We start from the raw sequence: 12,825 nt of genomic DNA, 5'->3' as shown, positions 1-12,825 counted from the left end.
CAAATGGGACTTTACAATCCTATTCTGGAGTTTTTCAACATGAACTCTCTCCCTAATCACATCATTCCTGATTTTGTCATGTCTTGTCTTGTCTTTCCGGCTATGCTCCTCACAAATCTCATATTTGCCTCCTGAATTCTACTTTCATCCTTTTTCCTCATAGTCCAAGTTTCAGATGCATACGTCAGAACTGGTATGTAATAGGCCTGATATATAGCCTTCTTACATTTCAGTGGTATGTTCCTGTTCCAGATCAGATCTTTTGTCTGCCTACAGAAATTCCCACCCACTTGTATCCTTCTACTTATTTCTGTCTATCATTCCAGTCTTTATAATGGTGTTTCCTAGTTATTTGAAGTTGTTAACCATTTTTTTTATAAAGAAAGCTCTTTCCCTTCCATTGTAATGTATCCGTCAAGCTCGCCACTCTTCTTTAGAACCATTACATCACTCTTCTCCTGGCTGAAAACCAGTCCAAATTCATTGGCCATACTAGTCCATATATCAACTTGCCATTACACTTGTTCCCTGCTTTCTACCCATATGCAGAGGTCATCTGCGAAGAGCATGACTTTCATCTGGTCCTGTCCAAGTTGTTCCACCACTCTACATTGCACATCATTCATGACAGCTATGAATAGTAGTGGTGACAGGATGCCTCCTTGCCTCAAACTTGATGTTATTTCGAAGCTCTCCATCAACCCCATCACTGTTCTTACTTTGCTCACTGTATTGGTGCACATATTCTCAATTCTCTATACAAAATGTTCCTCTACCCCCAAGTTTCTCAAACCTCACACACTTTCTCTCGCTTCAAAGCATCAAACGCTTTCTTTATATCCAAAAATGCCATCCATAATTCTTTATTGTGTTCATAACACTTTTCCATCAGTTGCCTGATGCAGAAAATTATATCCACCATCGATCTGCCAGGCCTAAAGCCATACTGTTCCTCGACCATCCTATTTTCAATCCTCCTCTTATCTTCCACTCAACCAGTCTCTCATACAGCTTACTAACATGTGATGCCTCTATAATTGGTACACTTTTTCCTGTTCCCCTTCTTGAACGGGAATGAGCAAACCTTCTTTCCAGTCCTTCAGCACCTATCTCTCATCCCAGATCTTATGGAACAGTCTGTATGTCCATGGTATCCCTGCCTTGCCTGTAGCCTTCAGCATCTCTCCTTTATCTTATCCATACCAGCAGACTTACCTGTCTTGATGTATTTGTTTTTACTCCGGCACGACCACCAGATTAGTGGAGTTTACAATAAATCAACCAATCAATACAAATGTTAATTGTATTTAGCAGTCACGGACTTGAATTCTGGTCCACTCAAAGAGCGTGTGCTGCTGCACTCGCTCTCCTGACCACTCAACCACATCAAGCCTTTCCATGCCTGCATTACATCATTCCACATCAAGTCTGTCGGCTCTCTTTCTGCATCTTCACTTCCATCCCCTCTTCTATGATCAACCTGCCTTTGTCCATTTTGCTGGCTGTCCTGCACGTTCAACAGATTTTCAAAATACTTCTTCCATGTTTCTCTTATTTCATCAACCTTGGTTATTATTTTCTCATTCTCATCCATCAAGTATTTGCTCCGTTCACCATCACTTCTTCTATTCCGCACCATACCATATAGTGTCTTTTTATTACCGTCGATATCTTGTCATAGATTTTCACTCCATTCTTCCAACCACAGTCTTCTCTCCTCGTTAACTATCCTCTTAGCCTCTCTCTTCATGGTTTCATATCTCTCTTTATTCTCATCATTTCTGTTCTGAAAGTAGGTCTTGAATGCATTATTCTTTATTTTCACAGCCTCTCTCAATCCTATCATTCCACCATGGGCTTTTTTTCATCTCCTTCTATTACTTGTCCTTCCACAAACCTGCTCTGTCAGTCCTACTATACAGTCTTTGAATGCTTTCCATTGCTGATTTCACAGTGTTCACCACTGTCTTAGTGGTGAACACTGTGACAACTCCAACAACTAACCTGTGATCACTACAAAAGGAGACTATGAATGACATTGACGCCCACTAGTCTTCTGTGTCGCTCTTTATCCACGAGTGTATATTCAAGGGGGGATTACTGTTGATCGCCCCCATCCGTATCTTGTCACTTTGTGACTCTGTCTTCTTTAACCAGGTGTTTCCTATGACCAAGCTGTTCTGTAAACAGAAATCCAACAGCCTGTCACCATCATCATTCCTAGGTCCCCAACTATGCAGACTCAATATATTCTAGTCCTTGTCTCTCCACTCCGACTTTTGCGTTCAGGTCACCCATGATAACTATATCCCCACCTGTGATGTTCTCTTCGAGCTTGTCCTCAAACTCCAGCTTCTCCATTTCTTTGCAACCAGTTTGTGGTGCGTAACATTGTACTATCTTCAATGTTTCACTCTCATTCATTTGCAGTTTAATTGATGTGAGTCTGTCGCTGAACGAAAGATGTAACAGGTTTAAAGGAATTATACAGTTGAGGAGGAAATAAAATGCAAAAAAAAAAAGGGGGTTTCAGAAGGTTCCTTCCGAAATTCATGGTTGCTTTCTTTGACGGAAGAGAGAAGAAATTCAGCAGAAGGAAAGAAGAGTCCCAGAAGCAGTTAAAGATAAGAATGGTAATATATTACATGAGGAAAAAGATATCATGGAAAGAATATATATAGAGAGAAGCTGTAGAGAGAAATACAGAAGGAATGGAAATGTCAGAGATTGAAGATGGCCTACCAATTGAGGGAAGAAATAGAAGCAATAAAGAAAATAAGCAACAGAAAGACTTGTGGAATGGATAATATCTTGACTGAATTCTATAAATAATGAATCAAGATGCCTTGGAGACAGAACTTGTGAATGATATTTAAACGACAGCAGAGCTGTTGGAATAATATAAGCAGCAAACAATAACAATCCCCGTAAGCAAGATGAAAATTAATCTAGATTGCAGCAACTACAGGACAATAAGCATCATGATGCATGCCTCTAAAATTCTATTAGGGGTTATATTGAGGAGGATAAAGAAAAGAATTGAAGAATGTGTAGGAGATGATCAGTATGGATTTAGAATGAATAGAGGAACAAGAGTTCCTCTATTCACAATAAAGGAACAAGAGGAATAGAGAACATGGAATAATGAAATTAAATACCATTGCTAAGCAGATAATAAAGGATCACAAAACACAGTTCATTGGATTTGTGGATTTTGAAAAAGCTTTTGACAGAGTTAACCATAGGAGATGCTTAATATGCTTAAGAAAATAAACAACAAAAGAATCTTCAGAATAAACAACAAAATGACAGATTGGTTTCAAGTCAAGTGCTGCAAAAGACAAGGATGTTTGTAGTCTCCCTCACTCAAGTTATACAGTGAGGAATTAATATCAGAATCCATAGAAGACATTAGAGGAATAAGAATAGGTGTAACTAATATCCATAAAATTAGATAATCATGACACCATTATAATTACTGGAAGTAAACCAGAACTAAAGAGAGCATTTAACAAAATTCACACAAGGGGAAAAGAGTATGGCATGAGATTAAACATGAGAAAATCAAAAATAATGGTATTCAGTGAAAAAGAAAATATAGAATTTAAAATTAGAATAAATGGAAGGTTAGTAGAACAAGTGAGAGAATTCAGATACTTTGGAAATTTGACAAGAGTGGATGGAACGAGCATCAAAAAGAGCTGATGAGAAAGAATATGAGTAGAGAAATAAAATCAAAGAAGTTGGGATGTTATGTTTGGTCAGTCTTACTATAAGACTGCTAAACTTGGATTTCAATAAAAGAAAGCAAAGATAAGATCAATGCTTTTGATATGTGTGTACTAGAAGAATGCTGAAAATTATATATATAAATAATTTTGAATAAAAAAATAAATAAAAGAAAAAAAAACCAATCACACTTACATTAGGATGAGGCTTGCAACATGAAAAAGGCACACCACAAGCTTCTCTGCTTCCAACTTCTATACTAGAACAGTTGAAATAGATGTTCATATCCCAGTCTTTTGGCCCTTCAATACCACAACATTCCAACTAGCCATGAAAAAGTTTAACAACCATTACTCAGTTTATGAAAACAAACAACTGCACTTATAGCAGACTAAAGGTTAAGAAAATAAGCAAAAGACAATAGTATTTGCTCAACATGATCAGAGGGCTGCTGAACGTAATGGCAAATTGTCCATTAGGATAGAATAGGTATTACTTCTATGACTATCATCATAATACAAGAAAAAGTGTATTTATTGTATTATCTTTTATTTATTGTAATATAATCTGTATTGCCGGTTTTTTAAATGAGGAAAAAAAAAACGCAAACACAAAGTATTGGGATCTTTGTGTTTGCGTTTTTTTTGATCACAACACAAGAAATTACTATGCAATTAACAACTCAATTTAAAGCACTGATTAAATTATTTAAATTATATAAATGAAACAACGTAACAGCAAAATATATAATAAATAATAGATATCCAGCATCTAACCATCTGGAAAGCTCATGCAACCAGAATATCTTAAAAATCATATACTAAAGAAAAGGACAGTTGCACCACCTATATAGTACCCAACAATGACTTAATTAAAAAATAATTAAATATTACAAAAATGCATTAAATAAAAACTTTCTTAAAATTAGAAAATAGTGTACTGTATTTAATGCTAATACATCAAAAGCGATCTATTTATGCTGTCAATTGTAATCGGTCCATCCATTACGATAACAAAAAAAAAAAAAAAAAAAATCAGAAATTTGGTGAAAAACACAAGTTGTGCTTACCTTAAAACAGAAACTGGATATCTGTAGATCGCAGAATATGATCGTGACTTAAATAATTTATGATATGCTGAAAGTTCAATCTGTGACAAATTCTTTTAATGAGAAGTGTGACAAGGAACATTTTTAAATTAAACCAAAGGAAATAATGTAAAGTGTACAAAGTGGTGTCACTTCACATTACTTCCTTTTGGTGTGGAGTTTAAACTACCTATTGGTAGTTTAAACTCCACATCACATCATATTGCATAGTGTAGGCACCTATAAATGAGTTAGCAGACACCCAAATCCCCCACAGATTCTGGGCTTTTTATTGCATTAGGATATCCAAGGAAATCATCAGATACCTACTTAGTAACAGGTAGACCCACCTTTCGCCTGGATAAGAGCAGTCACACGACGAGGCACTGAGTCCACTAGTTCACGAAAGTGTTCCACATGTATTTCCATCCATGCTTGCCGCACCGCTGTCCATAATTCCATCACATTCCTGGGTGGAAAATCCAAAGCTCGAACGGACTTTTCCACAGCATCCCAAAGGTGCTCTACAAGCTTCGTGTCTGGTAAACAGGGAGGCCATTCCATGGTGGTAAAATCTGCAGAATGTTCTTCGAACTATGTTCTAGTCAGCACGACCCTGTAGGGAGGCCCACTGTCCTGCTGGAAGAGTCCATTGCCTTTGGATGCACGATGACCACGAAGGGATCCAGATGGTCTACAAGGGTGGATACATAACATTGACTGTTCAGAGATGCATCTAGACGTACCAGAGGTCCTAACGTGTGCCAGTTGAACACGCCCTAGACCATTACATACCGTACACCTACCTGAAACAGTTCCTTGTTGACATGACAGGTGCAGAGCTTCATGCGGTTTCCACCAGATATGTACCCTCCCACCTGCTCAAAGTAACTGGAAATGGACTCATCAGACCAGGAGACCTGTCTACAATCATCCACGATCCAGTGCCGATGCATTTCGCCCAGTTGAGGCATAGAGTCCTGTGTCATGGTATCAGCAATGGGACTATGGTGGGTCAGTGGCTCTCATAACATATTGCAGCTAATGATTGCCTGATGATCTTGGTGAAGACATTTCTGGCACTTCCCTCGTTGAAATCAGCGGTGATTTGTGCCACTGTCTCTCTCCGGTTGGCTGAAACAATGCGAGACACATCAACAGCCACATTCATCCACCACCTTTCTCCGCCCACAGTGCAGTCTATGATGAAGAGATATTATTCCAAAAATAGCATATTCCTAATACACTCTTGATACTGTTAAACAGGGACAGTGCAATTTCTGTACCACCTCCGCGATAGAGTGACTCACATCGGGCACCCACTATCATCCCTCTTTCAAAGCAGGTTAACTCATGACATTTATCCATACTGACATTGAATTACCGTCTACATGAATGCAGTGTAGCTATATACCTGCCAAGTGGTGGCTTTGTCCACTAGCAAGAGGGGTGACAGAGTCACTGCCCAGGAACCAGGTATCTCATGAATTCTGTCCTTTCAATGTACAAGAGCTATAAAACTGCACACAGGTTGGGAAAAGCTTGTTTGTTTGTTTGTTATTTGGTTTTTAGGAGCATTAGCAACTAAGGCCATATTGCTCCGGGATATGCGGTGTTCATTCCCTGACCTTTCCACATCCTCCGTATTTGGTGGTGACGGGCTCGAACCCCGGTCTAATCAAGAAGCGTGTGCTACGCACTGCTGCTCCTTCCCACCTGGCTACAGAGGCGCCATTTTTGGGAAAAGCCTCAGCTGTGTATGTAGCATTATTGACTACTCTTTGCATACATTACAGATAAATAGCAGAATTTTCTGCTTAGACAGGACTGCTAAGGAATTTTTTTTTTTGAAATATTAATTTTAAGATGCAGGATCATATCAGCTTGCTTCACAATATGAGATTGATGCATTTTGTAATAAACTTAGTTTGCTCTTAGCTAAATATCTAATTGAGATTTTCGCCAAATCATTTATAAGCAGGAATATATTAAATCAAGAATGATTTAAACACTCAAGACAAAACTGGAAATTAAAAGTTCTGAAGCAGAACCTTTAATTTACGGTTTAATTATAGCTCTCTCACCTGTTTCAGAACAAGGAATTTCTCAGAGACTAATGTAATTTAGCACACAATTGGATAATGACTCAAGTCTAATGCCAATAAGTTTCTTCTAGCGTTCCATGCCTCAAATCACGCTTGGTAACAGAGTATTATTAGAATAAAGACACACTACACTGCTTGCATAGTGACGCTTAATTTTAATATAATCTATGAAGTTGTGGGGATTAAGTTTTTATTTTCCTTTTTTTCCAGACCTCCACCCTACTGAAGTCTCAAACAGCCCTGCATTACACAAATCTGTCTGCAATTCACAGAAAATTCTAGATTCTAGGGTGTGTAAAGTGGGTGTTAGCAGAACATTAAAGACATTTATTTACAAAAAATTTACAAACCTTTAATGAACATTATATACAGCATTTACATAAAAACCAATATTTACATACATGCATACCCATTTCCATATATATGAACCATACTAGTACAATACACTGTCTCTCTCGCGCTCTCTCATCAACTATTCTTGATTTGCATATTATTAACTTGTTTGTATCAGTTGTATTTTACTTAATGAATCCTTGATGATTACTCAATCACTCTCTTATTACCAAGTTCTATCACTTACATCAGAAAAACACATTTCAACTCTTATTTCTCTTTTTGTATATTTGTTTCTAGCCTTTAACACATGAAATGTATTACAAATGTATTACCTCTTACCTCAATAATATTCACTACAGACATTCAGTCTACCTTAATTACTCTCTAGTTATCATCTCAGTCATCCCCTTTACTACCCTTATGTCATTTCAAAATCATCTACTAGGTGGTAGATGACACTCATCAACCGGTGAAATACCACCACTTTGCTTATTGGAGGCTTGAAGTGGTGGAACCCATGTTTAGTTTCTAGAGCTAAGTTCCGGTCAACCCTTCCCTATCTCTTCCTTCATGCAGTATGATTGATGACTTTTGAGGTTATGATGAACGTTGTGGCGAGATCCAATATTCCTTACATTTCGAGGGTACAGCTCTAAAACGGTGTTCACAGGCCGGCCGCTAGTTAATACACCGGACTGAACCTATTGGTAACTCTCTAGGAGGCTTCAGAATCAGCTAGTGTATAATCTTGCTACCTCTATTCTGCCAGATAGTGACTGGAGGGAGTCCGAGTAGTGTGTATGCGGGGAGCATTGTCGAGGCCACGTTATGTCAAGGATCTGGGTATATTCTTATCACATGTACGCCATATCCAAAAATTTCATTACTTCATACAGCATGTCCCACCAACTTTTTCTTACTATTGAATACACCATGAATTCTCAAACTAATAGAGCAAGCTTATCTGCGAAAAGATCTAAACCTCCCAAGGCCTTCCTAATTCATTTCACAAATATACGTGGTCTCAATTCTAATCTCAATGATGTCCATTTCCACTTGCAGTCTGCCAAACCCCCATGTACTTTTTCTGACAGAATCTCAGTTATCGGTTGATTCAACTACTGCTCATTTCAGATGCCCAAATTATTCGCTGTATGATTTCTTTCGCCTCAAAGGTGGTACTTGTGCATATGTCCGTTTTGATATTCCCTGTCAGAGACTTGGCAATTTGGAATCTCCTCTCTTTGATCTTCTCAAGCTTAAAATCTCTCAACCTCATTGTGTCAAATTCATCTGTTGTCTCTACCATTCTCCCAACTCCACTAATCACTTGGAGCTTTTTGACTTCCTCTCTTTGCAACTTGACTTTCTCCAGTCCAACTTTCCTAACAGTGAGGTAATTTTCCTTGGTGATTTTAATGTTCACAACTCCAGCTGGCTTCCGTTTTCTAGTCACACCGACCCAGCAGGTTGAGATGCTGAGGCTTTTGCAATTACTAATGAACTAGCACAGATTGTTCATTTACCTACAAGAATACCAGACAATCCTAATCATACAGCCAATACGCTTGATCTTTTTCTCACAAACAACCCTTCTAAGTACACGGTCAAAGTGAGAGGTCCTTTAGGAACTTCAGATCACAACTTGGTGATTGTCTCTTCTCCGATGGAACCTTTATCTCATGGCTATTCCCAACCTCGTGTTGTTTGGCATTACAAGAATGCAAAATGGGATGACCTGCGAGACTTCTTTTCTTTGGTCGGATTACTGTTTCAAAACTTATGATGTCAACGTTTGCTCAGATCGCGTCAGTGAAATTATTCTTGCAGGAATGGAATCCTTTATTCCACACTCCACTTTAAAATCTCGTCCTTTATCTAAACCTTGGTTTTCCAATAAATGTGTTAAGGCTGTCCAAGAGAAGAATGTTGCATATCGTAATTGGCCTGTTTCTAATTCTTCAGTTTCATTTTCTGCCTACCTACACCAAAGCTCGCAACAATTGTAAAGCAGTTATTAATCAGTCCAAACTAGAGTTTGAACAGGCTAAGAGTAGAAAACTTGCTTCTTCCCCTAATGGTAGCCGAGCATTCTGGTCTCTTGCCAAAGCTATTGGCCGCAACTTTTGCCCATCTCTGCTCCCACCTCTTTCCAAACCAGATGGTTCTGTTGTCACTTCAGCCAAGGATACCAGCTAGCATCCCATTTTTCTTTCAACTCATGCATTAATGATCTTGGTAAAACACCTCCCACCATTGCCTCCTGTGGTCTTCTGTCAAAAGGATATCAGAAGGATTTTGATGAATCTTGATGCTAAGAAAGCTCCAGGTCCTGATGGTATTTCTCCACTTGTTCTCAAAACCTGTGCTCCTGAACTTACTCCTATTCTTTGCCGCCTTTTTTCACTTTCTTATTCCAAAGGTGTTTTTCCTTCTGCTTGAAAATTTGCTCATATCCAGCCAGTTCCTAAAAAGGGTGACAAATCCCTCCCATCCAATTATCGTCCCATTGCAATTACTTCTACTCTTTCTAAAGTAATGGAGAAATCAATTAACTGCCAACTCTTAAACTACCTAGAAACCTTCCATCTGATCAACGATCCCCAGTATGGATTCCATCAGTGTCGATCCACTGGTGATATTCTGGCTTATGTTACCCATTTATGGACTAATTCAATGGAAAGGTTAGTAAAACACAAGTAGTTGCTCTTGACATCTCAAAGGCTTTTGATCGTGTTTGGCATAAAGGTCTTCTAAACAAGCTTCCATCTTATGGTTTGCCAACTGTTTTTAGTAATTGGTTATCCAGTTTTCTCTCTGATCGCTCACTGAGGGTGATAGTAGATGGCTCTCTGTCTTCTAACTTCTCCACTAATGCCGGTGTTCCCCAAGGTTCAGTTCTTTCCCCCACTCTTTTTCTCTTGTATATCAATGACCTTCTTCCATTGACTGGAAATCCTATCCATAGTTTTCCTGATGATAGCACATTGCATTCAACTTTCCATTTTGAGAAACCTTGTCCTGCTCAATCAACTTCAACTTCTCAAAAATCTGCTACCAATTCCTTAAATGCCGATCTTCAGGTAATTCTCCAGTGGGGCAAAGACAACTTAGTTGATTTCAACCCTTCTAAAACTCAGTCTTGTCTTATATCTCGCAAAAAGGATTCTTCTACTCCTATGCTTATCTTTAGTGACACTCCGATTTCTAGGCAAAATGATATATCTCTTTTAGGGATTACCCTGACTTCTAATCTTTCTTGTCTCTCTTCTAATCGCACAAGCACATTACAAATATTGCTTCCTCTGCATCTAAAAAACTTGGTTTTCTCTTTTGCTCTCGGCGTTACTTTTCTTCCAAACAGCTGCTCACTCTGTATAAATCGCAAATCCGCCCTGCCATGGAATATTGTTCCCACATCTGGGGTGGTGCCCCCAAAACCTCTCTCAGGCTTCTTGATTCCATTCAGAAGAGGGCAGTTAGGTTAATTAATGATTCATCTCTAACAGAGTCTCTCCACTCGCTTTCTCATAGACGTACTGTTTCTGCTGCATGCCTCTTCTACAGATACTTCCACGGGCACTGTTCTTCTGAATTGGCTTCTATAATTCCCGCTCTCTCTCTCTCTTTCAAAACAGTCCGAACACGTGCCGCCACCAGCCAACATCCATTTACTGTCCAACTTCAAACCCACAGAACCAACTTTTCATCTTCCTCATTTATTCATTGAACTGCCGTTTTCTGGAACAACCTTCCTTTATACGTATTTCCTGAAAATTACAATCTACAGAAGTTCAAGTCCAATGTCAACAAATATCTTCTTTCGTCTTCTCAACTTCCAACCCAAGCACGGTACTAAGTACTATAGGTTCTAATACCTCTCGTGTTTGGGGTTCACATAAAAAAAAAAAAAAAATTTACATTCATAACACATTATCTCAACCTTAGTAACTAACTTGCCTAATACAACACGAATGTTCTTTTTTAAAAGGATTATCACTCAATTCCTTACAGAGCTAGATTATGAGTCCTTGAGTTCAGGATTTGAGAAAAAAAACAGGAACAGACTTACATTCCGGAATGGTTGTTACTTCCAATTTCCTTGCATTCAGGCTTCCTTCGTGGCAGACAGGCTTTCTTCCATTTCGTGGGCACACTGCATTCCAATGCCAGACCAGGCTTTCTTCCATTTCTAGGGCACACCGTCTTCTGATGCCGGACCAGACTTTTTTTCTCTTCTTGGCTCATTTATCTTTAAACTTAACCACCACCTTCGCTGCCTATCACTGCCCTCCAAAGTTTTTTTTTTTTCTTTTTCATTTTGCTACCACGAGATGTGAACTCCAACCACCAAAAAAAATCTACTTTTACTTCAACCCACAACTCACGCCCTTCTCTTCTTTAGACCACAGAGAAGTCAGATACAGAATTGACACTTGCTCAAATTACTCCCCCCAAACTTTACTCTTTCCCTCAAGTTTAGAATGCCTCCCCCAAGGACTCCAACCAATCCCCATACTGTTTAATTTTTTATTCCTTCCTATTTGCTAAAGCAACTCGCCCCAGCTCTCTCCCTAGTGCACAAACCAACCCTTCTCTAGAAATTTCTTATTTTTTTTTCACCCAGCAGTATGACCCTTTCATGTTGCCGGTCACCTCCATTAAAATATTTCTATTTTAATTTGTAAGATCATCTTACAAAGTCTTTTGAAGATTGCTTCAAATATCTTTAATCGAAGTTATCAATTAAAGATATTTAATGGCCTAAAAATTTACAACAAAAGTAGAATAAATAAAGAGGACTAATTGAAAGATGTAAGCAAGTAAATTTGAGGGCATGAAGTTGCATGCTAAGAAAGCTATAAAACATTATTATACAAGCAGAGCATTGTCTATTTATGTATGTATCAATGGGCAAACTAGGTACCAATCTAGTGGTGAAGGGCCACAAGACAACTTATGGCCCTTCACCACGAGTAGCCTTGGTACTGCACAATTCTAAATAAAAAACAATGCTCCAGTGAAGAAGTTTGTTTGTTTGTTAGGTTTTATTGGCGCATTAGCAACTAAGGCTATAATGCGCCCCAGTGAAGAAGTATACTGTTTTTTTATTTAAAGTGTATACCTAGTGACAAGATGCAGACATGATATGTGAGACTATAAAAATTACAGTTATAGTGCAGTTCACTCAGTGCACGTTTGCTAAAGCATAACTGTATTTTGATATCCTCCTCCAGAGAAAGTGTAAAAAAGGAGATGCAGAAAGTAAGCAGGAGTAAGCTCAAGGGCATAGATTTTTGAAACAAGTGGAGAAATATCATCAGGAGCTGGTGCTTTCTTGGCATCAAACTTGACTGTTCAAAATTCTCCTCACATCCTTTTGATGGAAGACCACAGGAAGCACTAACTGAATGTACTGGTATTGTAGGAGTTAGTTTACCAAGATCATCAACACAAGTTAGAAGTAAAGTAGGATGCTAGCAGGTCAGCTTTATCTTCTGCTCAGATGGCAATGAAATCGTCTAGTTTTGACAAGTGCAAGTAGAGATAGGCAAAGGTTGAAACCAA

General features: G+C 38.6%; 1 protein-coding gene across 2 annotated transcripts in view; it reads right to left on the bottom strand.

The window, feature by feature from the left end:
* LOC150081769 (tetraspanin-5-like) overlaps positions 1 to 12,825 on the bottom strand; it is a 226,413-nt gene that overhangs the window by 102,078 nt on the left and 111,510 nt on the right. For both annotated transcript variants that reach the window (XM_090379628.1, XM_090379629.1), the window contains exon 5: positions 3,925 to 4,053. In XM_090379628.1, coding sequence (XP_090235754.1) covers positions 3,925 to 4,053 — 129 coding nt within the window. The remainder of the gene's footprint in view (positions 1 to 3,924; positions 4,054 to 12,825) is intronic.

This window comes from Mastigoproctus giganteus, chromosome 8 (genome assembly GCF_048544385.1).
Source record: "Mastigoproctus giganteus isolate SK-2022 chromosome 8, ASM4854438v1, whole genome shotgun sequence".
Taxonomy (NCBI): Eukaryota; Metazoa; Arthropoda; class Arachnida; order Uropygi; family Thelyphonidae; genus Mastigoproctus; species Mastigoproctus giganteus.
Note: the sequence above shows the minus strand (reverse complement) of the source record. Positions and strands in the feature narration are given on the sequence as shown.